This window comes from Melospiza melodia, chromosome Z, assembly GCF_035770615.1.
Source record: "Melospiza melodia melodia isolate bMelMel2 chromosome Z, bMelMel2.pri, whole genome shotgun sequence".
NCBI lineage: Eukaryota > Metazoa > Chordata > Aves > Passeriformes > Passerellidae > Melospiza > Melospiza melodia.
The window spans coordinates 63,834,382-63,860,070 of NC_086226.1; the positions used below are offsets into that span (position 1 = coordinate 63,834,382).

General features: G+C 37.6%; 1 protein-coding gene across 3 annotated transcripts in view; it reads right to left on the reverse strand.

Annotated features, from left to right (window-relative positions):
* Nucleotides 1-1,647: 1,647 nt before the first annotated feature.
* Nucleotides 1,648-25,689, reverse strand: part of RNF38 (ring finger protein 38) — a 114,286-nt gene continuing 90,244 nt past the window's right edge. For all 3 annotated transcript variants that reach the window (XM_063181466.1, XM_063181468.1, XM_063181469.1), the window contains 8 exons: nt 22,712-22,879; nt 18,562-18,732; nt 16,785-16,946; nt 13,775-13,881; nt 12,149-12,233; nt 10,516-10,637; nt 10,088-10,187; nt 1,648-5,091 (listed from right to left, as the gene is read on the reverse strand). In XM_063181466.1, the coding sequence (XP_063037536.1) occupies nt 5,029-5,091; nt 10,088-10,187; nt 10,516-10,637; nt 12,149-12,233; nt 13,775-13,881; nt 16,785-16,946; nt 18,562-18,732; nt 22,712-22,879 (978 nt within the window). In that variant the 3' untranslated portion in view covers nt 1,648-5,028. The remainder of the gene's footprint in view (nt 5,092-10,087; nt 10,188-10,515; nt 10,638-12,148; nt 12,234-13,774; nt 13,882-16,784; nt 16,947-18,561; nt 18,733-22,711; nt 22,880-25,689) is intronic.

A 25,689-nucleotide genomic window follows, 5' to 3' on the forward strand; every position in this document is an offset into this window, starting at 1 on the left:
GATGGAGCCAATCTCCATGCATGAGATCCTCCCTGTTTACAAACAGAGGTCAAGGAGGGAATCTTTTCCAGCTGGCTCCCTTTGCTTCTGTAAAGCTCTTACAAGGTTTTTAAGAATGTTATGACCTGGGTTGTACCAGGTGTGTGATGGCTCCCAGTGTGTTTCTGGCAAGTTGAACTCCCCTATAAAGACAAGGGCAGTTGATTTGGAAGTGTACCCTAGTTCCTCAAAGAACCATAGATAAGGGAAGATCCTTATGCTGTTAAATAAAAACATCTACACCTACCAAGGTTAGCAAAGGCCAGAATTAGACAAAAGCTGCAGCAATGCCACTGCTCCTGAAAAGCCAAGCCTGTCTATTGCACATATAAGACTAAGTAAGAAATCGGGAACTCCATCTTTTCTTCAGCATGCTGTCATTCCTGAATCAGTTGATAAGCACTGTGAGCATGCAAATCACAAATTTGCAAGGCAAATCAGTTGCAAGGAAATACCACATCTAGAAGTCAGATGGTTATGTGCACTGCAGTGTGAGAAGGAGGGTTACAGCAGACACACCAGACAGACAAACTAGAGCTGTCGGCTGTAGCTGAAAGCAAGAAAGAAAAACAGAACCACAAAAGAGTACACAGGATGAGGTATCTGGTGGCAGTGATATGATTTACTAGAAGTTAGCAACAGAAATTGTCAGGTAATTAATGAGAATGCCAGGAGACTCCCAAGGAGTGGTAACACAGGATTCTGAGCAAAGACAGACACTGCACAGGCTGAGGAAGAGACTGAAATGCTGTGACACAAAGGTGGGGAGCAGAGACCAGATGAGGAGAGACAAGCAGGGCAATTCGGCTCTTAGGCTAGGACTGGTCATGGCCAAACTACTGATGATGCTGGAAGCTGCTCTGCAATATACTCGTGCAAAAAATGTGACTTTGCAAGTATCTGAGCTCAAAGGTATCAAAGATTGATACCTTTCTCTTTTCCAGCATCTCCCAAATATAAAAGGTATGTGTGTGAACCTGCATAAGGATTCTCAAAAGTATGAATTAATCTTCAAATGTGTCTGAGTACCTAGAACACCTGCTATAGATGCAGCTATTAAATGTCCTATGGTAATGTAAACCTCTTAAAAATCTACATCTGTCAACTTAGTTTACATTATCTTAAAACCAAAATCACACAATTCCTTTTTTTTTTCCCTTTCTTTTTGGTTTTGTTTTACTACCAGTTTCTTGTGTGACCCTGGCTAATGAAACCATTATAATTCAGGATGTATCACCTACTACTGTCAGGGCACTGCAAGTGTAACACATCTCTTCTGCTGATTCACAGTGCAAACAGTATGCCTAAGAAGCACCTTCATCCCTGCAAAGTTTCTTCTGGCTAAGTAAGTAAGATCTTTAGAGCACAGGGCTTTGAGTAAGTTCAATTCTCACACCCTCAGAAATATGGTACAGCATTTCAGATTAGTTTCTGAGGCTCTCTCACCATAAGAATAAAGAAAAAGTTGTGTGCTACAGTTAAGGTGGCAAAACACCTACAACACAAGTGTCTGTTGCCAGTAATATTTCAATTTGCATAATGATGCACAGAAATACGCCCAGTAATGAAAGAAAACCATACACTTCTCAAAGAAAGAACAGGACAAAATTGTGTAAGTGTACATCATACATTTATTACTGAACAACTCTCTCAACTCCAAAATTGGGCACAGGGATTAAAAATAAAAATTCATTGCACTACCTAGTAAAGCATTACTAGTAACTCTCATAAAAAATGTACAAATTTTGTTAAAAATTTATCAAGCCTTCAAATGATTTGGTTACAGATATTTATAATACATTTAAAACTACATGTTAAATGATACAATAGCATATGATTTAAAGAAAACACTTAAAAAATATGATTCCAACAAAACCCATAAGCTTTCATAATAATTAGCAAGTCTGAAACACAAGTAGCAAAATGAGGTAACAATGTACCAAAGGAAAAAACCACAGCTTTTACAAAGGCCCAAAGATAACTCAGTAGAAACTGTTTTCTACAATTAAGATTAAAACAGTTGGTAAGTCTCATCCCAAGTATTATGCATTTTATTAAGAGCTGTGAAGTCACATTCAAGAGCCTCTACAAAATGACGTACAACACATGGCCTTACTTCTTTTTCTAAAGAAAGCCAAAAAATGAGACACTGGAATTATCTGTAGGCCTTGATATCCACCAAAATGTCAAATTAAATTGACAGTTTATGCAAAAAAACACAGCAGTGCCAATATGATAAAGCAAACATATTGGAGGTTGTATATTTTTGTTTTTTTGGAGAAGAAAAGAGTAACTGGATGGCAGAAAGGCAAAGAACATAAAGAAGTGTTGCTGAATTCAGGTGCTGTCAGGCACCACGGCAGCTGTGCATAATACATGGCAGTTAAGAGCTGAACATAAATCCCCTGCCCTTGACAGCCACCACAGAAGATGTGGTTGAAGCCTGTCTGAGCTGATTCAAAACATTAAGCATGTGTGCTCTTTGTACACACTGACCACGAGAAGCAAGTCCCCATTCATCCAAGCAAACCGAAGAACCGTTCCAGAAGAGATGAGCCATAAGAGTGCAACAATTAAGTGCAGGATTTTACCAACTTAGACTCTCCATCTCCTAGACCCCCCATTGTCTCACTGTATTTTAGTGGGGGAAAAGGGACATTTCTCCAGTTCCAGAAAGAGAACTACTTTCCCTCAGCTTCAGAAGTATGTGTCTTGTTCACTTGTATCAAGTTTAGAAAAAGTACCCTCTTTCTATGCTTTGAACTGAATACTAAACACAGAAATGTTAGTCATGTTTAAATCTGTACATGGATTCTTTTTCTTTTGCAGTTATATAAAAGAGGCTAAGTTTTGTAAGACATACGTGGCATATGCTTTTTAAACATGATTTTCTTTGTTAAAAAAATAAATTTTATTACATGTAATTTAACCTGCTAGGTGCTGTTGTGAAAAGCCTATTCTTTAACTCCACTGGAAGAGAGGAAAAAGAAATTATAGTATTTTGAAGTGGAAATAACAGCATTTTTGTTTATTTAGTGTTCCTAAGTAAGGACAGGTACAGAAAGCATCACTATTTTTGAGAACCACCTGCATAACTAAACAGAGGGAAAACCATTTGAAACAGGGCAAAATTGTGCTTTTATTTAGCTGCACCAAGAGCTGTGACTGGTCTGTAAAATCTTCAAAGAGGAAAACCAGCTTGGAGAACCTCTAACACTGAAATTTTAACTGATACTAAAGCATAGCAGCATACAAAAGCATCAGAAATTATAAAGAATAAACTTAAAGCTGAGACTGGCAGCAAGTTGTAGCAATACTGGTAATTGTGCCACTTGTGCTGCAACTGCAACCAAAGAAATGACACTGAATTTATGAGAAGAGTTTCCTTGCAAAAAGTGCATCCTTTTAATAACTGTGGCATATGCAGACCTAAGTATTTTGCTAGAACACATCACAGACGTTAACAGTGTGAACATTACAAAAAAAGTTCATTTTTTTTCATAGCCCAAATAAAATATTATTCAGAGCACTTGAATAGACATTATCCCCTTTTTTCACAGCACTGTTCTGGAAAGTATTCCAAATTTCTCCTCTAGTGGAGCACTCTGGAAACTTGATTGCAAAAACCTAGGAGTTCCTTCTTCCTATTACACTTATCATGAAATAAGGAAGGGAAAGAAGCAGCATCAGGGCAACTGAGTTCTGCAGGTTATGACCAAAACCTACCTCCTCTTGTGATAGGGTGAAAGAAATATGAAATTCTACTTCTCTGAGAAAACGCTAGAAATGCATTTTATTCATGAAGTCGCAGGAATAAAATTGTAACTTTTTACAAGTTATTTTAGTTACATATCAACTTCCTTGCAGATGACAAAGAATGAAAAGCCAGTGTTTATAAGCTAAAAGATTATGTATTTAGCAAGTACAATGGGCAAAAGTTAAGAGCTTTTCCAAAAGACCAGGACACCCTCAGTGTACTTCCTGCTTCCTTTCATGAAAGAAATACATAACTGGTAAACCCAGGTAGAAAAATTTAAAAGGAAAACAGAAAAACATTGACATATTTCAGCAATTGAAAACATTAATATTGCTAAATGTGATATTGTGACTCTAAATTGATAAAATAACTTGTAAATCAGCCATTTAAAAATCCAGACTTTGTAACATATGATAAAACCCACAAGGTTACTCATGTATGAAGAATCAATGCATTCTTTAGTGGTACACACTTAAAGCCTCCAGTGAAGGGGAAGCATAACAGCTGTTTGAATAGTAGTAGGTAGAAAGGTCTTTACACCTGTAAGTACGCTGGGGACAAAATACTAAATGTCTGTAATTGCTGCACCCATTGCATTCAGTGTGCAACTGCAAACACAAGGGAAGGAACCAGTGTACAGTACTAGTACTGTTTAAATAACACACAAGATTATACATTGCAGCATAATTATTACTACACACATACGTTCTCAGTACATGCTGGTATATAGGTTCTCAAACACACAGGCACACCCAGTCACAAGCACACTTCACTCATCCTCTCTCAGGCAAACACACACTCATACCATTCATCCCCACTCACAGTATCTGAAGGCTCTATATAAGGTAGATTGCTATATTGTTTGGAGCTACCACTTTTTTTTTCTTTTTCTTTTATATAAAAGCACATGCTAAAAGATCACATCCACAGTAATCTCGCAGTAATACTTGGAATGATCACACAAAACCCAGGGAATGTTAGTGCACACACAAAATTAAGCTAAAAAAAAAATCTTTGGAGTTCCAATCACACTTGTTAGTATAACAATCCCATAACTGTGAAGACTAGTTATAAGCTTTATAATTGATTAAGTCACACAGTGCAAAGTAAGGTCCATTGACCCTTTTGTGTAAAGGGTAGGCTGGAAGCCACATGGGTAGGTAAGTTCAATAGAGAGTTCATATATACATGTGACCAGAAACATCCAAACCAGATTTGTGCTCTTAGATTGGTCATTCTGAATCACGATGCACTTCTGAAGCATCAGCTCTACAGATTGGGCAGGTGCGATTTGCCTGTAAAACCAGAAAAACAAAACAGGGTTAACCAGACTGACAAATACATTGTTAAAGTAATGTGTACATGACACTGACATCTGTGACTGCTGAACAGCAATTCAAGAGAAGACAGAATGTGCTTATGTCTTTTCTTGTTTAGTTATGTTTGAATGGTGTGGTGAGTTTGCAAATTCAAAATTACATTTACCAAAAAATAATTGTGCCTTTTACCTTTAAAGCCAAAGCAAGACAACAAATAAGGCTCTAGCTAAGTGACGGTGGTTTCATTAATGCAGATTCACAATTAAGAGTGTATTGCAGTCAGATGGATATAACTAACAACCTGTACTGTACGATGAAGAGAAAACCACCAAAACAAACTGAGACACTTTCGGCTCAAATAAACATTTTGTGTGAGAATGTCATATTGTCACAAACTGTACTGATAAGGAATAATACCGTACTTTGTTCATTTGGTTATCATCACAGAAAAACATCAGACAGACTTGGTCAAAGCTGAAAGCAAACAGGGGGAAAAGGGAGGGGCTTTTAGTAAAGGGGAAGTGGAATAAAATAAAGAAAGAAAAGATGACCCGACCAAGCAGATATTCAAGTAACACACCTCAGCAGGCCTATATTTAGCTCTTTAGTAAAGCACATATTGAAAATATGTCCTGTGACTCATTTATTTTTCTAGCTTCCTTAAAAAGTAAGGCAGATAAGAAGTAATGATCCTTAAGCTACTGTGAAAGTATTTCTGCCTTCTCATTCCCCTTTTCAAACAGTGGCTACTTTCATTTTAGCAAACAATGAGAAAAAGGCCCAGAAAAATATATAACATCCATGAGTCAATACTTCCCTTGCAAAGGGAAGAGTGAAGAGAGCTCTTCCCTGTCACAAATTTCTATTTCATAGTTACCAAAACTGCAAGACCAACCACTGTACTCCAAGTCTTCTAAGGCAACCAGATTTTTCAATGAAAATACAAGTGAAGAGTATCAAGAAGTATGACTCTGAAGGCCAGAATTCAGAATTCTTTGTCAAATATTTTAAATCAAAAAATAACCAATCCTATGAAAGTACTGTGTTATTTTTTACTGAAAAGCATTATTCAGTAATGGAAATTAAAGTTACAGTATATTTTTTCCTGTCAGTTTTCCTGCTGCCAACTGTTAGCACTGTCCATAAATTTTATTGCTTTGTAATTTTTGTAAATCATGGATTGGACTATCAATTAAACTTATATTTCTTGCTTTTTCACTAGCAGTTTCAAAATGTCCTTAGTCAGTCATTTAATTTCATTTCATGTGCCTGATTCTAAATATAGCCTGGCTGATATAATGTTTAAAATAAAAAGGCATGTTCTAAACATGGAGTTCAGCGCATTAATGAATCAAACCTATTTGCTTAGGTTGGTACTGAAGTAACAACCACTTGCACTACAGAACAGCATTCAGTAGGAGTAACTTCCTGACAGGAATTGCAGACATAGACCTCCTCTGCCAGGATAACATGAATACTCATGGACACCAAACCACTGCTTTTAAAGTAACTTTTCAAGATTCTACATGAACATCTGCTTTAAATTTAGTTGCATTCTTGTCTTTCATTAAATTAATTTCCCCCTCCTGGCATTTTATATGACTCTTTGACACCAAAAGAGGAGTGAGTAGGACATAACATTGTAATATGATCTTCTAACTTGCCACTCTTCCAGGCAGAATTAATTTTGTGCTGTAACTATAGAGTGCTGCACAATTAATTCATTTTTTAAAAATATTCTATAGAAATTTATAGTTAAAGTGAACTGCATTTAGAATAATGAAACTATAGGGCTACTAGAATCCTCTAAAAACCACTGCACTGCTTTGGTGTTAGTCTATCAGAAGTAAGTTGAAGTATAGTTACAGTTTGTCTTTTCTTATATATAATACAGCATTTCCTAGTAGGTTAATATAAGGGCAGGTTGTCCTCTTAACATTGTTCTCAACCCTCAAGGTGAAGATAGGTCATGGTGTCAAGTACTCTTTTGGAATTATGATTTTTATTGTATAGAAGAACACATTTCTCATGTGTTCATACATGACTAGAGGATATAGGGTAAGAAGGAGCCAAATACTGTGAAACATGGGAACTAGGAATACTACACAAAGTGAAAGGATAACCTCTCTCCTTTTAATTATTTTGTTTCCTCCACTGTATTATATCTTCTCTTGTCATGTCTTTAAGTTTGCTTAATGCACTGTTATAGAACATGTCCTCTTACTTGCTCGCCACCTAAAAAGATAGTGTTGTCACATATTCCATGCATACAAGCCACTATCTAAAAATGTTTTTAGACAGTTTTTTTACTCTGCCATCATCACCAACAGGCAACCCAAGAGTATTTTTAAAGTACTCAGATTGAATCACTAACCTTTTACTTATATCTTTCACTGAAGTGGCATATGATGGAGCTTAAAAAAAATTAATTTGACTCCATAGTTCTAGAAATAGTCCTAGATAACAAATACACTCTTCAAAGAAATTAAATTAAATCAGTAAAAAATAGTGACTAACTGATAATATTTTTCTTTGTCTACTTCATGGAATAACATTACAAGTATTGAAAGATAGAATTTTAACTTTCCCTTGTAGAATTTATGATGTTGGCTGGATGATGTGGATTAGGCAGATGTGGACATAATTACACAATCAAGATACATTAAACAAAGCTCTCAAAGTCATAAACAATTGGACAGAAGCAAAACTAAAGCACAAAATATTTTCCAGTTATTATCACTTCCAGATATTAGCTTCTTAACTGTAACCAAGTTTGGACAGAGGCAGTAACTAAAACAGACTGGTGTTACAGATAATTTGTTACAGCTTCCAAAGCAAAATAGTCTTTATTTGCAAATATCATCTTCATACCACTGTAACTGAGCCCACATGGTGTAAAAGTATTGTCTTAGTGAACTTACACTAGAATGGTTTAAAGTTCTCTATCTTATTTTGCACTCAGGTCTGCAACTTCTATTAGGTTTAACTGCACCCCTCTACATTTTGATTGCATATCTTGCACCTCATTCTAAGGACAACCTTTAGAAAATACTACAGGTGAAGATCTGTTAGAAAATGCAGATTCTATGATGGGACAGGCACATCAGCAAAACTATTTCACTACTAGAACAATACACTACGATTATGAAAACAGACTAAACTAAAATCTTTGCAGTTCCAAATTCTATTGGCATTTTCAATTGAAAGGACTAACCCTTTAACTTTTAAAGTAACATACTGAGTCCAAAAGAGACTAGCTCCACATGCTTGTCTAACTCCTGAGTGGGATGTCAGGTAAGGAAAGAACAATAAGATAAACACGTATGATACTTTCCTGATGTGTTCCTCTAACTTCCAGAAATCTGCAGATCAGGGGTTCTACGGATCAGAGGTATATATATTTTTTTTGCATTAACAGCCTGGAATGAACTGTCTTTAAAAAAATCCACATAATAAACCTATAGCATCCACTATCACACAAGCTATGTCAAGTGACATTTTCTTTTTTTTTTCTTTCTTTCCATAAAGTGGAGAGAATACTATCCCTGGATTCTCACTGTCCCCACCACAACTGACTTAGAGAGTTTCATGCAATGAAAGACTGACACATATAGTGTGGATGCTGATTGAGAAGGGGAACACTGAAGAACACCACTTTGATACATACAGACTCTAGTCTTAATTTGTACTAAGTGAATAAAACTTCATACATCTAGCAGAGAAAAACTAATAATATTATGTGGAGTGTGTGCATGCAGCCTCTTAGTATGACAAAAAAACGAGGTGTTTTGATTACTCTTGCTCATTTTTATGCACGTATGTGAATTCAAACACTTTTGAACCATTTATACCAAAAAGTAAGAGCATGACAAACAGTTACACTGGCCCTAGATTTTGTAGGAGCTTTAGACTTAGACTACTATGGGTACTGTAGCTAAAGGGCAATTTGACACTCCATTTTTTCAAATCCTTCTCATTATTCTTGGTATCTTCTTAGGAAAAAAAATACTGTGAATAGTGACTTGACTTTTTTCACTCTCTGCACTGCATATTTTAGCACTTGCCTAAGATATGATGCCGTATTTATCATGCCATAAAGGCAAGGGAGTTTTATTTCTTTTTCCAAAACAACAAACACCATCTGTAATTTTCTAGGGACCATATCAAGAGAGGATCACTGCAGTTTCCAATGTTCCACATGACAGACTAAATGGATTAAAGCTGAATAGAATAAAATAGTCAAAAAACTGAGGCAAGATGGGAATCAATACCTTGCTAGCAGTAGATCTGGCTCAATGTAGCCTGTAGAAATGTCTGCCATAATCTACTTGTATTTCTTGTTCTTCTCACCTTCTGCACAGCTGCTATTTAATAAGTACTCTTCCTGGCTGGTCCTGACTCTTGAGCCTTTCTATTTTGCTCAAATCCTCTTGGATGGGTAAATTATTTTGTAAAACTGTAGCTTCTATTTGTATATATTACATTTATTTATATATACATACACATAAATGTACATATGTAACCCACTTTATCTGCCCCAGAAACCAACATTAACAGCAAAGTGGGGAAGGAAATCTGTTGGTACTCATTCTTGCTATGTAAAACAGTTGAAGCCACCATCATCAACAAACTCTGTATCGTATCTCCTATATTATTTACTTTTTCTCAAGTCTTCTTTAATGTGTAATACTCAAATGCACAGTTACTGTTTTAAGCAAATGGAAGACAGTAAGAGCTGTCAATGGAACAACTGTATTCATATTAATTTTCCATTGTGCCAAATATTATGAAGAAACAGTCTTCATCAATTATTAGAATAATATAATACGTAGGCAGTGATTCCATTCTGCTGGCTTCTTAAGTATCAGAAACACAAAACAAGATGAAATTAAGCATAACAGCAAAATATCCCCACCCTCTCCTACAAAACTACATAATCAATTTCATCTAAGATAGGATTACATTTTCTTACCTTCAGCCATTTATCAACACACTTGGCATGGAACTCGTGGTTACAGGGTAAGACTCTAAGTAGCTGCCTTGACTCAAAATCACACATGCACACGACACATCTAAAAAAGACAATGAAGTTCAAATGTATCTGGTATATAAGAACAACAAATATGCATTCCATATAAAACCTTAGAGGTATGATTGCAACACAGTAGCTATTTTATTCCTTCAGTAGCTACAGTGATCTACATCTGACAATGGAAACTGAGAACTGACTGAGGGATTCTATGGGTGTTTTCTTTTTTTTTTTTTTTTTTTAATTTACTGTGCTTTCACATCACAAATCAGGTATTCTTGCTCTTCTACCTTGCTGTGACTGCAAGTTAAAGAAATTAAAATCAGGCCACCTAAATTATGGAACCTTGAAAGAGACCACTGTATACTTACAAAGTCTGTTCTGACTGGTGATTGTTTGGATTGAATCTGTAGGATGGAAGCTGCTCAATGTCAGCTTTTGTTAATCCCCGTGGTTTGGCTTCTCCCAGACGTTCTGCCAAATTCAGCAGTGCCTGCAAAACATGGAAATCAGACATATAAAAATTCACTGATCAAACAGGCTCTGTTTCCATTAGTGCTGGCCACTACCATCACATCTCACTACACCAGCTGCTAGCACAAAACACCCTGCTATCAATAAATGTTTAGAACCTTAGTTCTCCCACACAATACAAGCTCCTTAGAAAGTCTTTCAGAGCTTAACCGTCCTTGTAATGATGTAAGTTATTTTCTCTGGGATTTCAAAACTCACCTCCCAAGAGGATGTGGTTTTGAAATCCCATCCCAGAGGGATTGAGATTCATCCAAGAACCCAATTTTCAATTAGTCCTGTGACTGAATAAATAATTCACTTCTGAGGGATCACCTCACCCTGCTATGAAATTAACAGTGCTGGTAATTGTCAGAAAGAAATTGTCAACTAATTTCCTTCATTAGAATATGTGAATTTGGTCTTGTGAGAGAAACCATAAATTTAATGGGACAGTTTATGATTCCCATTCTGTGTCTTGGGCTAGTTGAAGTAAAATATGGAGACTTTAGCCTCAATCTGGAAAACAAATACATATCATCAAACTTTACGTGCTATTTTGGCTGCTCATTTTTATGTTAATTTTCTGTAAGCCAATGGTTGCAACTAAAATCCTTTCATGTATATAATTTGAAATCTGTCATGTATTTAACTCACACTCCTTCATGAGGGGCATAGGAAACAACATCAGTGTAATAGACAATCAATTGAGGAAAAAGATACCATGAAAGCTGCAAATGGTATTGATTTCTTACACTACTGAACCTAGGGCCCAAATTCTCACAAGAGACTACTGTTTCTGAATCACCACAGAAGTTATTAAAGAAGCACTCATTGTTAAACTGAAGATGTGCAACTACACAGATATCTTAATGAGAGCACAGGCAAAGAGATGCAGAAGTCAGGGTTAACGATGACTAACTCAAGAGAAATCAAATGGAATCCATTAGCTTCAGAACCAGCAAAGAAACAACAGTCGGAACAGCCCCATAATTATCTAGGATATTGAAGAGGGTTCTGCATCTCTAGATGTGAATTACCATCCCCTCCAGAGGGCGAGATGAAAAGGCAGTAAGGTAATTTTATAAATATGTTTAATTATTCCTATGATATTAAAACTACTCTGAAAATTACACTCATAAAACCAGCACCTTACCCTTTTCTTTTGAAAGTGCTTCACTTCTGTTTGGTATTTAAAATCAATTACATTTTGAAAGGAGAAGAGTAGCATGGAGAACATAAAAGTTGAACAATTTAATGATTACTAGCCTGGAAAGGTGAATTCTGAGAGAAACAGACAAGAAAGAAAGCTAAACGCTTCTAATATTCAGTATTACAAAAAAATCTGAAAGGACCATTTTTGGATTCTGTCTTCATAGTCACTACATTTATTTGAAAAGCAAAACCAGGATTAAAAGCAAAATATAATAAAATGTTATCTATTGCTTGAGCTAACATCTGTTCTTTAAAGACAGTTGTAGTTCACACACCAACCTCATAGTTTTCTACCTCTCCATCTTCCACATCCAACTCAAAGCTGAAAGCTGGTCCAACTGCCGGTGGCACTGGGAGCATTGATCTACCATGAGAGCAAACAAGGATAAGGTTCAGCATCTTGCTGAAGGGAAGCACAGAAACATCTGGCAGAGGTAAAGTAACCTTTCTGATGCCTCTCAAATCAACACGTTCTCAGAAGTGGCAAAAATGTTGTGTTTGAAGTCAAGACCAGACATTTGAAGTGAAAGAGTCACAGAAAAATATTTTTTTTGCTAACTTACTGATATTGGGAGTGCTTTTTAACTGCATGCGTGCTTCGCTTGACGCTTTTAACCAAGCTCAGCTTTATTACAAAAACACATCTTTTAATTATCACAGACTATGGAGACCTAAAACTGACAAAAAATTGACATTCGGCTTTTAAATATGCTTTATTTCCTTAAGTGGATAAAAGACCATCAAAGAGGAATACTAAGTCCATTTAGATCTCCAACATGAAAGTCTTGCAACTTCTGCAAGCCTAAACCACAAAAGTGAAGATAAATAGGATTTGTACCGGACAAACCCATCCTGAAGGCAAGCACAAATTCACTTTCTCATGTACTGGTAAAAGCAGAATCCCTTCAGACTGAGAGATCAGAGAGATGTTTTTCTGGTTGTATATTCAGTAAGTCTTTTTACCCCCCCCTCAAGGTAGTACAATAGGTCAAAACTTCATCCACAGACATGGAAATCACAAATTCAAAGCACTAATATAGTAGAATCAGGAGTTACTATGCCACATCATGTCCTCAATGAATAGGCAAGAAGCTATGACACTACTCAGATTACAAGACGAAAAGTTGAACAACTTTGCTGAATCGGATTTCTGGAGCCATTCTCATGCCACGTTTGACATTGCACAGAGAGAATCTACAGATCTGGTGCCAGTCCTTGATTATTTCCTTGTCAGTGTCCCCTCTGCCACTAGAAACTTAATCTTTTTTTCCAAACATTTAATTCTTACTTCCAGTACAGAACACAGAAGACTAATACATGTCATAGACCTAAACTCTCTTCCAGAGTCTACCATAACACTACAGATAATTCCTAAATGTTAATTGTCTTAATTGTCTCACATCTTTTCCAGAAACAGCTACTCAGAGGCAGAACAGAAATGTGACAGTTGTGACAGAGCAGCACTCAAGCCAATAAAGAATAATAAATCACAGAAGTCCCCACTCTTGTGTTTTACAATCAAGAACCAAACCAAATTAATTTATTCCATAAATGAAGACTCCTTTAACTTGATCCTACAGTGTAACTATGCCTCTGTAAGAGCATCATAGAACTATGATTTAAAATATGTTGAAGATTTTACCAAGAGTTCAGAAACAAGAGGCTGCTGCACCTCAAAATACCTACAAAACTACATTGGACGAAACTGTTCACTTAAATCTTTTCTTGCTCAGTGGTGTTGGTTATTAAAAGTAGGCTGAAAAGTTTACACATAAATCAAAGTTTTCCTCTGAGACAGGTGAAATATGCCTGGTCTCTGGTAGAGTCCAACCATAAAAAGTGCCAAGATGCTTTCTGACTTCTTAATAGCCTACATGGAAGCAAACAAATGTACTTTTCACTTACAGCACATAAGGTAATAGGCTGGGATGGTAAGGGTGTGGTGGTATTGGCTGCTGTGATCGGTATCTGCTGCGCCCTGTGAGTCTTCGAGGCATAAAAGGTGGATAAGGCTGCAAGAAAGAAGAAAAATAAGCTTCAACTCCAACCTGCAGAACTGGAACTTGTGTCCAGTTCTGAGCGCCCCACCACAAGACAGACCTGGACATACTTGGGAGAGTCCAACAAAGGTCACTAAGATGGGACTGAAGGATTTCATGTGTGCAAGAAGGCTGAAACAGCTGAGCCTGTTCAGCCTGGAGAAGAGAGGGCTCGCTGGGGGGATCCTGTCAATGTATCTAAATACCTGAAGGGAGGGTGCAAAGAAGGCAGAGCCAGGCTCTTTTCAGTGGTGCCCAGTGGCAGGACCAGAGACACTGGGCACAGACTGAAACACAGGAGGCTCCGTGTGAACATCAGGAAACACTTTACTCTGAGGGTGACTGAGTACTGACACAGGTTGCTTAGGGAGATGGTGGAGTCTGCCTTCCTGGAGATGCTCAAAAGCTGGCTGGACATAGTCCTGGACACCCAGTTTTAGGTGGCCCTGCTTGACCAGATGACCTGCCTTCCAACCTTAGCCAGCCTGTAAGCATATCATTCTACATTTTCTATTCTTAATCAATAATGAAATAATGACATTCACTTTCAATAAAGCATTATTTAAAAAATTTTGCCTCTGCTAAAATCCAACAGAATCTCAGCCTCAATTTGAAATTACTATTCCCATCTATAATATACAACCATATCAATTAATGTGAAAAAGTGGTAATATACAACAGAAATCCCTACAAGTTTTTGTATGTTTAGTCTACAGTCAGTACAGTTTGGGAAACAGGACATGAATTGCTGAAGCTCTTCTAAATATAAAAAGCTCAGGTGCTAAGGGCTGTGCATATGCAGTTGAGTAAAGAAGCCCTTAAAAAACTCTTTAAAAATGAGAATTTAAAAAAAATCTCTTTTAAAAATACCTAACTTTGAAGCAGTGGTATATACTTATATTTAGGCTTAAAGGCTTGAAGCCTTTCAGGTGCATGTAGAAGGTTTAATCAGAACAACTTCTGCAGCTGAACCACACACAGAGAGACACTCAAGCCCAAAGTTTCCATGCATTCATTCTATGGATAAATCAGGGTGCTTTTTGTCATCTTTTACTAAAATCTTTTACTAAAAACTGGTTTTGTATTTTCTACAATTAATGTTTTTGAATTTTTTCAAAATTCATGTATCCCTATTAAATTCATATTTGAGGGCCTTAAGACTTTTTTTTTTGAAACAAAGAACACTTTAAGCCTTTACAAACACATTTTTCTTCTTACATGTTTGAAATTTGAAAGCACAAGAGCCCAGCACTCCCAATGATTAACCTAAAATCCCCTAATTTTACAACAGAAACATTATAATTAGGTAGCCACGGTCATACATAAAATTAATGTATGAATATGAACATATGAATATAAGAACAATACAAAAGAGCCAGGTTCCTTTTGGTTGGAGTCTCAAACTAGACATATGAAATATTAATTTTACTGCTTTGTGAATTCTACAATCCGAAAACGTATTTAGAAACTATTGTGTTCACTGAATGAAGAAGAATCAGAAATGCATCTATTCCATTCTAATGTCAATGCAAATAAAGCTTTGTAAAAATTTAGTATTACTTTATAAAAGGTCACATGGTTACTTGTAATATGTCTCTATTCTACTCCTTCGCAATAAACAACACAGAGTTGAAGCATCAGTGAGGACAAGTGCTACGATCTGCAGAAAATGGTAACTATGTTTCCTATCTGATTTAACAACCAAACTTAAAAATGAAAAGGTCTGACTCCAAGCAAAACATGTATGATTAATTAATTTATCTAACAAGCACACTGAATAAAATACAAACAGTTTATAGAAGCTTTCAAGTGTCCTGGACTCCAGAGTGTCTCATAGTGCATGAAGACTTCACTGAAAATCTGTACACCTTTAGATTAGGAGAAGTTGATCACTTTTTGAAATGGTGGACATTTACTTGAACCTTTATGAAAACTGCAAGCAACCACTTGATTAGGTTCAGTGATTTCAAGAAGAATAATTGAAGACAAAGTATCTGCAGATTCTGCAGCTGCAGGGCCTAAAATTTAATAATTATTTAAAATTTAAATAACAATATGGCCCATAAACCACTGACAACTTGATGAATGTGTCAGACAATAAAAATTTCAGCACCTAAACTTGGGATCTAGCTATTTCTCCCAGCACCACACAGGCAGGAGAGGCGGTATTTTGGTTTTTTTAAAAAAGTGATCCACACAAAACCACAACAACAAAACCATGACAAATCTCAAGACTAGTATAATTGCAAATTGAAGTACAAGACAAAGATCCTAGAAGTAGCACCACTAGACACACCACAGAAGCACATGATTCAACAAAATTCAACACAGACTTTATCCTGCACCCCTTTTAATTTTATTTTGTACTGCTGCAGTTGAACTGTCTGTTGATCCCCTGAAAGCTGAGTTAAATCAAGCTTTAGAACGTGGCTATCTTTATAATATATGGTGTAGTCTAAATTATGGAAGCACTCTACAACTGCTTAAACAGAACTGTTTTTAAAGCATTCTGGCTTTCCTGAGCTGTGGAGACTCAACATATGATGAAGAATTAACTAAAAGTGGTAACAATTTTTCTGAACTGTACTAACCTATACCTGCAGTAGAAATCCTGAACTATGTGAAGACATGGAAAGTTTTCTAAGTAAATGCTGCTGCACTCTGCAGATAATGTTACTGGAAATAATTTGCTGGTCTCATTAAATTACTCTTAACTTGATTAACTTAGGCTTAAAGAGAATACCAAAATATACAGCTATTCCAATAATGGAATATGATTGCAAAAGCATGACTTTTCAACAAAAGGTACTACAGAATAAAGATCAAGAATGTCAATGCAGTGTGAAAGAGAATGTAGCATAGAAAACAATACTTACTACCCCAAATGACACCTCCTGGTGTAATGGATCATGGGCTAAGAATTGAAGAGGAGCTGAGGGAGGCAACGTTGGTGGATGGGCTGAGGGAGGGTATGTAAAACCTCCTACAGGAAGATGTTCTCCAAGCAATTCTACATCATTTTCTATCCTTTGAAGTGGCTACAAAAGAAACAGAGATAGTCTTTGTTGCAATAACAGAGATGAAATTTTCTCCCGAATAAAGAACTGCAGTCCCAGCTGTATATTCTGTGCTGCCATGATCAATTTAATAGTAACTCTGTGAGCAATTCCTAGGTCATTAACACTACCCAAAATAGCAAAGACAACACTACACATTTGATATAAATTCACCTTTTCCAGCTAGCCATGCATATAGGCCAGGAATTTATGCGATCTAGCAAATATAGGAGTGGCTGTAATTTTCTGTATCTTGCATTTTTCAGGACAAATATTTGTTCTCCTTCTTGCCAGGCTGCTCTCACTGTATAACTATGCGAGAGAAAAAAATAAACAACCATAGACAAGAACTGAAATTGTGCCAGAAAAACTGAAAAGTGGAGGGGAATCATGGTGGTTCCAGCAGATGAAACTGATAATGATATCCAGAAAGCAAGCAGATGCTTTCCTAGGAGGGTCATGCAAGCAGTGCTAACAAGCAGTCCTGAAGTTTCAGAAGCATGGGATTCCAGATTGGTTTTGTTGCTTGTCAAATCTAGTTAAAATGCCCAAGAAACAACTAGGAATTCTTACTGTTTCACAAACACACCATTCTGTTATTGATACTGAATTTCACCATTTCAAGAAATTCAGCTAAGAAAGCCACCTTGTGGAACCAAAGGAATTTACTATTTTTCTGCTATATAGAACAAAATATTCTTAAATCACTATGATGCAAGCTTTTTGGCAAAGCTGAAAGCAGAGAGGCAAGCCTTGTTAAAAATCTAATTAAGCAACTCAAGGTAAAACCTGAGTCCATAAATTTTCTAAAGCTAAGTCTCGCAAAGATTTCTACCACAAAGAACCATTTTGTTAGGATGATGGAAACTGTTCTCCCATCACTGTAATGAGGTGATTACAATCCTATCCACACCAGAGTCATGGCATGAAGGAGTCTCAGCAATGTTTGCAATAATAAAGCTATATCCTATCTCTGTGTTACTGAAATATCTGCATCTTCTACTCACCGGGGCAAACAAATGGATAAGTACTCAGATAACCACACAGAAAGAGTGGTAGGCCAGAACTGTAAACCTGATTTCCCTCTAAATCCAAAACAGGGTCACAGGGTCACATTTTTTCCATGTCTGCATAGTCCATTTCATGAACCCAAATCTGCTTAAGCAACATCAGTAATTTTCGTAAGTGTAAAGAAAATGTCCTAGGGAAAGGACTGGTTATTTAAAAATTAATCATGAAGTAATACAAAAGAAACTAAAATAAAAGCAACATTGTGCTTTTTTCTCTGCTAAGCTTTTCTGAGATGCCTACTACGCTCTCACAACCTCCTCTGGATTCTAGTCTGCTTCCTGGGAAAGAAATACCTAATGGTGAAGGAAATACCCATCTTTCTGAGAGAAGTAAAAGCATATGGACAAACAGCACAGGCAATGACGAAACCTGAAGTGAAACTCTGAACTTCAGAAGTATTTTTTCATCTTCACACCAAGCGGCTACAATTTGAAAGAAAATCCTTGTCTCCTCAATCAGGTATCAGTACTATGTGCCCATCCAGCCCACCAGTTCTACTGAGAGTGGGGTAAGAAGCATTACTTACCGACCGTGACTGTTGTGCTTGGAAAGGAACAAATTGTCCTGGAGGAGGTAAGTGAGGAGGGTGGTGTGTAGAGAGATGAGGAGGATGCAAAAGGAATGGGTCACTAGAAATGAGGGGTGGAAATGCTGCATATGGGACAGGCAGGTGCTGGACTGAGCAGGCCTGAAGCATCTGAAATACAATGAAAACAATACATTTTTGTAGCACAAACATTACCTACACAATGTTCCATATTCTATGAATTTATTATGGAAAGATATAATTGTAACAGAACAGTTCTTTACCCTTGTTGAAAAAGCCTCCAAAATACACATAAATAAGATTTCATTCAAATACCCAAGGAACAGCGATTACTACAGAACAGGCTCTAGGAAGTTGCATAGTACAATATCTGCTAGGTGCTCATGGGGTTGCCAGAAGACTGGATTTTCCATACTCCAGGACCAGACAAGCTCCTAAGTGATGAACAGATACAGCTATCCTAGTAATTTTATTTTCCCCACATACCATCATCAAAACAACATGCCAAAGCAATGGTCTTGCAAGCACTATAAGTCTAGATGCAGATGAGGGAATCAGCTGTCAGACTGTGCCTAAAAACCTGTTGCCTCATATACTATGAATAATTCACATGTCTGCTTTCTTTTGCACTTTTGGGCGAATCCTATGCTCTGAAAGCAGCTCCCTAGTGACAGATACTACAGAAAACAGCTCTTTTTCTCTCCTCCTTTAAATACCTGACAAAAAAGCAACTTTCAGCATTAACGTTTGAATAATAAAATGCTGAAAGCACAGCAGGGAAACAGGAATGTACTTTGTGGCATTGTTCAGTTTTACTTCCACCTTTATATATGGAGGAGCAAGGAACCTGCAATCTCCTTTTTGTTGCACTTTGAACTGTTATGAGAATGCCAGGCATTTCTTTTACACTTTTAACAATTACAACAACATTTAATTAAGATATTCATTATCAAATCTTGAAAAATCACCCAGTTTTGATCTCTCACTTTTTTTTTTATTAGTCATATCACACAGCAAACATTTACATATTGACTCTAATAGCATAAAATGGTAAAAGGAATTAATTTAAAATTAGATTTCAGTAGCGGAGGTGAAACTATCATCTCAATTTGCTGTGATCATAACCAAACATAAACCTCCAAATGCACCAGAATACTAGTAGATTAATTTGATCCAACTACTATTTTTAATTTAAATGCTGACTATACTTTTCCCTCAGTTACTACATCATTTTTCTAAAAAACAAATACCATAAACAAATGTTTCTATGCTTTTAATAACCTTTTTTTTTAAAACTGAAAACTGTCCTCTGAAATAGCTGACGATAAATTTGCAGGTAGAACATCTCACAGTCTTCTTCAAAACATGAGATTCTTTGGGAAACACTGAAATACGATTCTACATGGTAGAGATTACCACAGCTCCCATACAGGTTTGCAAATGTTTGATTTGTGCTATGCCCATGTCACTTTTTAAAGCTAGAGCAAATGAGGTGACTCTAACTTCAAAGCAGAAAGAAATGAAAATTACCTTTTTATTCATTCAAGCTTTAGAAAACTTCTTCAGTTTGAACATATTGTAGAATGACCTGGGTTGGAAGGCACCTTAAAGATCATTTTGTTCCAAACCCCCTGCCATGGGCAGGGACACCGTTCCTTAGATGCTCAGAGTTTCATCCAACCTGGCCTTGAACACTTTCAAGGATGTGGCATCCATAACTTTTCTGGGCAACCTGTTCCAGTGCCATACCATCCTCACAGTAAAGAGCTTTCTTTTCCTGACATATAATTTAAACCTACTCTTTTTCAGTTTAAAGCCATTCTGCATCATGTTCTGTCACTACATGCCTTTGTAAGAAGTCTTAGTCCACCATACTTTTAGGTTGCCTTCAAGTATCTGAATTAGGGTACCCCAAAGCCTTCTCTTTTCCAGTCTGAACAAACCAAATTCTTTCAGCCTTTCCCCACAGGAGAGGTGCCATCTTAGTGGCCCTCCTCTGGACTCACTCCAGCAGTTCCATGTCCTCCCTGTGCTGGGAGCCCAGAGCTGGATGCAGGTTCCAGGTGGGCTCTCCCCAGAGCAGAGCAGAGGGGCAGAATCCCCTCCCTGCCCTGCTGCCCACGCTGCTCTGGATGCAGCCCAGGACACGTTTGGCTCTCTGGGCTGGGAGTGCCCATGGCTGGCTCATGTCCAGCCTCTCACCCACCAGCACCCCCAAGCCCTTCTCACAGGGCTGCTCTGCATCTGCTCATGCCCAGCCTGTGTTGGTACAATCCAGGTGCAGCACTTTGTGGTTGGTCTTGTTACACCCCATGAGATTTCATATAGGCCCATTTCTCAAGCTTGTCCATGTCCCTCTGGATGCCATTGTGGTCTCTGAAGAACTTTTAAAACTGATAAAGGTGTTTAATAAATGGCATTTGTTTATTTCATAGTGACACATGCAGTGAGATAGACAAATTTCCCAGTTTCCTTCTGTCACTATGAAATGACAAAAGGAAACTGGGAAATTCACAGATGTAGCTGGGAAGCAAAGTGACATGCTGGAGGGCACGTGCTACCTTGAGATGTATTTTTATGGGCTGGAGAAATTGGCTGACAGGAACTATTTAAAGTTCCAAGGTAAATGTGAAGTCTGGCGCTGGACAAGAGTAACTCCATGGATCAGGACACTCTTGAGACTAATTGGTTGCAGTCAGATTTGCAGCAAAAAAGTGAAGTTGTCGCGGACACATACATAATACCCATAGTGTTCTTACCCAAAAAGGCCTATGGCATGCATGGCTAAGAAAGCAACTGGTGAAACTAGTAAAGTGATTCTGCTCCTCCATTCAGAAACTGTAACATTTATCTCAATTCCTGGGCCCAGTTTTGGGCATGTCAGTGCCAAACACAATGGCAACATGATGATCAGGCCTTGGTGAAAGTCATGATGACCAGTGACTTGGAGAGAACTGCATAAAAGAGGTGGCAGAACTAGACTTTTCTTCTTTAAAAAGAGAAAAGTAAGCCAATACCTTACCCCTGTGTCTAACTACTTCCTGAGAGTGGACAGGAAGAATCCAAGACCTCCTCAAGAAGCAAAGTGAAAGAGCACAAGACCAATGGGACCAAGATGCAACAAAGAAAACTCAACCAGACATCCAGAGGAAGTTCTTCATCACAAGGACAGTCAAACACTGAAGCAGAAACTTACAGGTTCTGTGAAATCTCCATACTTGGAAGCAGGTAGTGCAGCAGGTGACCACCAGACAACCTCCAGAGTCCTCTCTTAACTTAAAACTATTCCTCAATTTTATGCTTTAACAGAAGAAAGCATAAAGTCTGCCTGCTGATGCTACAGAAACCCAACTGTTTATATTAATTTATACTGAATCTATTCTCTCAATACACTTCATTAACTGTTGTACATTGAAAACAAAAACCAGAGCTTTACTCCTATATGTATTAAAAGGAAAACTGCATTGTTGAATTAGAAAACTTTTTATGAATTACACAGGTAATATATCTATTCAAAGCATAGGGTAAGATTATTAGTATGCGTTGGATGGATTTCCCTAATTTTCAGATTTTTCTCTGTTGTTTCTTAGGATATGTTCCTTCTTTCCTTGCTGAATTTACTAAGAATTGTTCCAGTCTCTGGGTAGATACTTATTCTGAGATTGCTTTGTTCCACTACCACCACCACTAAACAGAAGAAAAAGCCTGTCTCTCATGCTGCCTCAGGGATATACATCAGCTTATGTAACAGATTTTCACCAATTTGACAGGAAAGGAACTGATTCTCACAAATAATCCAGACTTGCCAGTATCATGCTGCAGACCTTGTTGCCTCTGATGGGGATAAATGGTACCTGGGCATGATAAACACAAACTACCCTTACTCTTCAATGGGCAGCCTAAAGAAATAGATGGGTCATATCAAGGGTTTTGTTTCAGTGCAACACAGGCTTACTCTTTTCACAGAAAGCACCACAGGAAAAGCAAAGTTACACACTGTTGCCAGAGACCAACATTATACCAACATCAAAAGTCTACACTAGACGCTGTATATTGTACTGCATATGACATTTTAGATTTGTACTAGAAAAACAGACTGAAGCTGGTGTAGTTAGAGAGACCTACTTACTGGGGGAGGCACACTGCAAACTGGAAGGTGCTGGCCACTGAAAACCACTGAGCAACCTGGGACCTGCTGCGTGCTGCAGGCTGGAATGTGCTGGCCTGTGCAAAGTGGTATCCCATGTGGAGCCACAGTTGTCACTGTGTATGAAACAGGAACTGTGCCCTGATGGATCTGCAGCAAAAGGAAAAGAAAATGTATTTAATAACTTACTGTAAAGTCTTAACACTCTTGTACAGCACAATAAGACAAGCTTTTATTTACACATCAGAAAAATAATATATTCACAAAGGAAGTGTAATAGGAGGTGCATGGTTGTAATTTCTGTTCATTAAAATGTTTTAATCAATGGAATGTTATTTACTGATAAAATTCAGAATTTCTGGGCAAGAGGGAGCTCTCAGCTTAACACGTTAAAACTTCAGTGGCACCTCAGTCACTCAGAAGCATGTCAGACCATTAAGCCTGCCTACCCTCCCTTCTCTCCCCAAGTTAATGATGAAATTAACCTTCTTATGAAATAAGAAGGTGGTAACTCCCACATAAAAAGCCAATCTACAAGCAGCTCAAGAATTTTCTCAGTTCTGAAGGGACTGATTCAGTACTAATTCAAGAAATTTGTATCTTTAAACAACAAAACAATTTTCCAAATTTTCTTTCTTCCTAAGAGACCACTCTCTTGATTCATTTTCAAGCCAGCATTTAAGTTAAATTCCTAACTTAACTAACAGAACAGCTAACTAGAAAGCTGAAAAGGAGAAGTTAACAAGACTAAGAGGCAGCAGACCCTAACTGTCCAGATTCATATTAGGAAACCACATAACCAAATTTGCTAACTAGTGGCAATCCGTAAAATTTAATCATCAAACCAAGATCCAAAGGTACTCTGCACCTAGAAACCACATGGGATGTTTGTTTGAAATTTTGTTGGATTCTTATAACACTGAACAATCTTTTAACATTTTCATGCTCTAATAAAACTGAAAAGGTTTAAGAGTCAGGAAGCACAGATTAATTGAAAGTAATTATTTCAAAGTACTCTCTTCCTTCATGATCAGGCAAAATAGAACCTTCTTATTTAAAACAGAACAAGAACAGCTCCTCATGAAGGTGAGAAGGAGCAAAGAGAGCTAAACTACCAAACTGGTAGTGTACAGTCAAATAAAGAAACCAAAATAGAACACAGATCACTGAACACAGGTTAAAATCTCAAACATCAATAATGACAGAAACCAGGTTCAGGAAAGACACTGAACGTGAACCAATTCTGGCTCTGCTATGAAAAGCTGGGCCTAAGTGCAATGCTGTATGTGATCCTGGAATGTTTGTTGCTCATAATAATAATAAAGAAATGACTTCTCAAAATGTTCATGCCCCTGAATTGGAAAGTAGCACCATGGAAGACTTCAGTCAGTCTGGAAATACATCTAATCACAGATGGTGTTTGGCAGTGGAATGGAAAACTGTTCAGCCAGACTTGTAATGAGCTTATGACATAAAGCAAGAGCATTTTCAGACCTCCAGCAGAAGAACTCCTAAAAATATAAGTTTGTGAGATGCTAGAATGGCACTGGCATCTATCCTTTCACTTGGTCCCAAATGCAAATACTTCCCTGCTGAGAACTGCTCTGCACACAGAGTGTGACACACTAGCGCTATGCATCTGCACTGAATGCCAACCAGCTTTTAAGCACAGATGTTACAGCTGCACTCTGTGCGTGTGCAGCTCCCGATGTGGACATCTAGGATCTACTCGCAGCTATGCAGCAAGCAGTGTTCTTGTGCTAGGGCCTCTTAATTTAGTAGACAACAACAAAGGTTACCTCAACAGGATCACAGAACCATTTAGGCTGGAAAAGACCACTGAGCTCCTCAAGTCCAACCATTAACTCAGCACTGCCACCCCTAAATCATGTCTGTAATTGCCACACCTACATGTCTTGGAAATACCACCAGGCACAGTGACTCCACCACCTCCCTGGGAAGCCAGATCCAATGCTTGACCACCCTTTCAGTAATTTTTTGTAATATCCAGTCTACACTACCACTGTCCAACTTCCTTCCATTGTCCTGTCACTTGTTACTTGGGAAACCAATGCCCAGGTTACAACCTCCTTTCAGGTACTTTTAGAGATTGGTAAAGTCTTCCCAGAGCCTCCTTTTCTCCAGGGTAAACACACAGCTCCCTCAGCAACTCCTCATATGATCTGTGCTCCAGATCCTTCACTAGTTCCACTGCTCTTCCAAGGACATGCTCCATCAATGCAATGTCCCTATTGTAGTGAGAGGCCCAAAACCTCTATTACAGGTTCTCAATTACAGAATTCTATACAAAGTGCTGTCGCGGAGAGGAATTATTTACTTTCTGGACCAACTTGAATATAACTTTTTCATATAATTTAAGGAGGAGTTGATTAGGCTTGGAGAGTTGATTTAGTTATGCAACAAAACTATTGTGATTCCTGCTGCTACACAGACAACCAACTATAGGCATTGTAATTCTACCTCTAAATAATACATTCTAACCGTATTATTTTGTGACTCCTAAGCTAAGGTGAAGCCTTTCATGTGAAATAGAATACATAATTAATAAGTATCATACTACATCTTTCTTGCAAGAAACTAATTACAAAAGCAAAATAACTGCATTTCAAAGGTTTGAGACAGAGACATAGAGAAATATGCCAATTTATGTACTGACAAATTGTTAAGTATGAATTGTTAAGTATCAATCTTCTTTATTAAAAGTGTGAATGTTTGGAGTTTATTTTTTTCAATGCCTACTGCAATGCTTCATACACATAATATTCAACAAAAACCACCACTCTGTAAGAAGTCAAATAGAAATTAGTGCTCTGTGACTTTCATTGTCAACCATGAGACGAGATGATCTGGTGAGGAGACGGATCTTGAAGATGGTGGGAAAACCCCCTAAAACCAAACACCACCTCTCGAACAGCCTTCTCATTGTGCTGTAAAAATTT